Below are 3,155 nucleotides of genomic sequence, written 5' to 3'. Positions count from 1 at the left end.
TCTTTTTTTACTTGATAATTTCTTTTATATTATAAGGCAGGTTTTCTTCTTCCTGTACGTGATATTTGGGAATTTGGACGTGTTTGATGATGGAATTTTTGAGAACCACGATGGCACTTTCCTTGTAGTATGAGGACTCTTCTTTTACGTGATCTTATTTTTTTTAGTATTGTGATCTTTTTTATTATAAAGCTATGGTGTCTCTCTTTTTGTACGTGCTGGTTCATTTCTTTACATACATTGTTTCTTTATATTAAGTCGGGATTTCTAATAGATCTTGACCATTACATTTTAAATTTAATGGTTGAATTAATCTTGATGATGTGGATTAACGTAAAGGCTGCAATGGTGTCTCCAATTAGTAAATATAAGATAAGATGTTATTTTTATCCCATGCCATATCTTGTGCACAGTATTGTTCATGAAAAATCCGGTGACAAATATATAGTTTGCTTATGTTAGTGGCCACATCTTGAAAAGCTTGATTGCACGCATTCTGTAGCAACTGAAAAGAAGCGAGGGAGTAGATAAAGCTAAGCAGGTGACTTTGCCTAGGTAGAAAACGGTTGCTTTACGTCACTTGGCTTTTATCAGCTGCTCTTTGACCTCGTGCGGACCAGTTCTCACCATGACCAAGTATATGATATCTAATAAACTATGGTGATGGGTGGTGACTTTTCATTGAACTAGCCCTGCATGTATTGTGCCGACTTGGGTGAGATAGATAAATAATCATAATATACTACTCAGCCGTATATCAGATGATGCAGTAGGCATATTAAAAGGAAACTTAAGGAGTTTATGCAAAAATTTAATGAGAAGCGATTAGATGACCATATGATTATATGGTAATGTGCTCGGAGGTTGCAATATGCATTTTGAATGTGCAAAAGATGCTTCCTGGAGTCGTTCTTGTGGTCTGTCTTTTCGGTGCACGAAAGATGTAGTTTACGTTTCCTTTGGTACAAACCTTGCTGTTTTGGTTGCCGTTAGTTCTATTTTACCTGAATGTTTTGTTTTAGCTTCCTTTTGGTTCAAAACTCTTTTAAGTTTGATTGATCATTCACCAGCAAAAGTATCGTGGATATCTGAATCCCAAAAACAATTATTATTTGAGTTGTTTCTTTGTAAGATTCTTGTGATAGAAGCAATCAAATCATCTAATGGAAACTTCTTTCTACACTAATGCTGCCAACACACACCTCCAAGAAATTAATCTGTTTATGAGTGGCCGCCTGGCCTAGTGTTTTCATTGGACGTAGTACTAGTTACTTTAGCAAAAGAAGCAGGTGAGGTCTCGTGCCATGAACCTAGTCAGGAAGGCTAACCAGATTGTTAGATTTATACACTGAACTGGTCATGCGTGATAAAACTCTTCGCAAGAAGATGTTAACTAGTCTTGCTAAGATCATGCATATGGAAACTGCCTGCTCTCCATCGTCATGGAATTTGTATCAGCTCTACTTTTGGTTGGTCACTTCGTCCATTAATGTCGTCGCTTCTTCCTGCAAGTACTCAACCACTTCGAGAGACATCTGACCAAGTAAATATCCGACTGACATGATGATAACCTATAGGGGCTGCTGCAAATCTGCTAACTACTCTGTCGCCCTATGTTACTGAATTTCATGAAAAAACTATTGGCAAATATATAATTTCATAGTTTGAAAAGGTCAATTGCACACATGATTCTGTATCAACTACTGAAAAGAACAGGGGTAGTAGTCACTCTATATGTCTTTAGAAGTCATGCGCCCATGAATCAAGCCTACGCGTGAGTAGGTGACTTTATCCATGTCGGCATCGAGCTAGAAAACGATTGATTGCCTTACCTGACTTGGCTTCTCAACTGCTCTTTGACTGGTTTCGTCTGCACTGGTTCCAATTATGACCGAGTATATGATATCTAATTAAACTAGTGCCGGACGCTTTTAGTCTTAAAAATCTTTTCCTTAATAGTGATGGGCGGTGAATTTTCCTGTAATCGGCCCTGCATGCATTGTGGCAGACACGGGTGAGATGGAAAAACATTCATAATTACTACTCACCCGTACACATCACGATAGAATAGCTTTATATGCCTGTATACGCCGCATTGTTTCTTTAAAGGGAAAACGTGTCTTAAATGGGAGCCTGTAAAGTATATGCAGTAGTTTAATTAGCAGCAAGAGACCATTTCAATTGGTTGGTTTGTTTCACTTGACTAGGTCTATTATTGCTCACGAGTTCAGGCGCTGCTCGCTGTACCTATATAAACTCATACATCCCCTGCAGTTTCAAACCAACACTCACATACACCACAATCACAAACAGGAACACAAGAGAGAGAGAGAGAGAGAGAGAGAGAGAGAACAAATCAGATGGCATCCTCCTCTTACTTCCTTCTCCTCGCCGCTCTTGTTGCGTTGGTCTCATGGCAGGCCACTGGCTCCGATCCTAGCCCCCTCCAGGACTTTTGTGTCACCGACATGAATTCACCAGGTACTATCCGGTTTCTCATCATGTTCTCACCAAATAATATGTTGAAATCTATTTCTGTAAATTATATGCAAGTCGAAACAACTTTCTAAGATCTGAGCTTACATGTCACATCTCCTCTATGCACCAGTTCGTGTCAATGGCTTTGTTTGCAAGAACCTGATGGAAGTTAATGCGGATGACTTCTTCAAGGCAGCCAACCTCGACAAGCCTAGGGTGACCAACAAGGTTGGATCCAACGTCACTTTGATCAACGTCATGCAGATTGCTGGACTCAACACCCTCGGCATCTCAATTGCGCGCATCGACTATGCTCCCTTGGGTCAGAACCCACCACATACGCACCCTCGCGCCACTGAGATCCTCACGGTGCTCGAGGGGACACTATACGTTGGCTTTGTCACATCCAACCAGCCCGCCCCAAACAGAAACAAGTTCCTCTCCAAGGTGCTCAACAAAGGTGATGTGTTTGTCTTCCCCGTGGGGCTCATTCACTTCCAATTTAACCCCAACCCCCACAAGCCCGCCGTTGCAATTGCCGCGCTTAGCAGCCAGAACCCAGGGGCTATCACAATTGCCAATGCGGTGTTTGGGTCAGACCCACAAATATCCGATGATATTCTTGCCAAGGCGTTTCAGGTGGAAAAGAATACAATTGACTGGCTCCAGGCTCAATT

General features: G+C 41.2%; 1 protein-coding gene across 1 annotated transcript; it reads left to right on the top strand.

The window, feature by feature from the left end:
* Positions 1–2,303: 2,303 nt before the first annotated feature.
* Positions 2,304–3,147, top strand: LOC119346619 (germin-like protein 8-11; the record flags this gene model as incomplete). Its single annotated transcript, XM_037615888.1, has 2 exons — positions 2,304–2,481; positions 2,609–3,147. Coding segments are annotated over exons 1-2 (660 nt in total), but the record flags the coding sequence as incomplete, so codon positions are not given.
* Between the last annotated feature and the right edge of the window lie 8 nt (positions 3,148–3,155).

This window comes from Triticum dicoccoides, unplaced genomic scaffold (assembly GCF_002162155.2).
Source record: "Triticum dicoccoides isolate Atlit2015 ecotype Zavitan unplaced genomic scaffold, WEW_v2.0 scaffold44997, whole genome shotgun sequence".
In the NCBI taxonomy this organism is placed as follows: domain Eukaryota; kingdom Viridiplantae; phylum Streptophyta; class Magnoliopsida; order Poales; family Poaceae; genus Triticum; species Triticum dicoccoides.
Note: the sequence above shows the minus strand (reverse complement) of the source record. Positions and strands in the feature narration are given on the sequence as shown.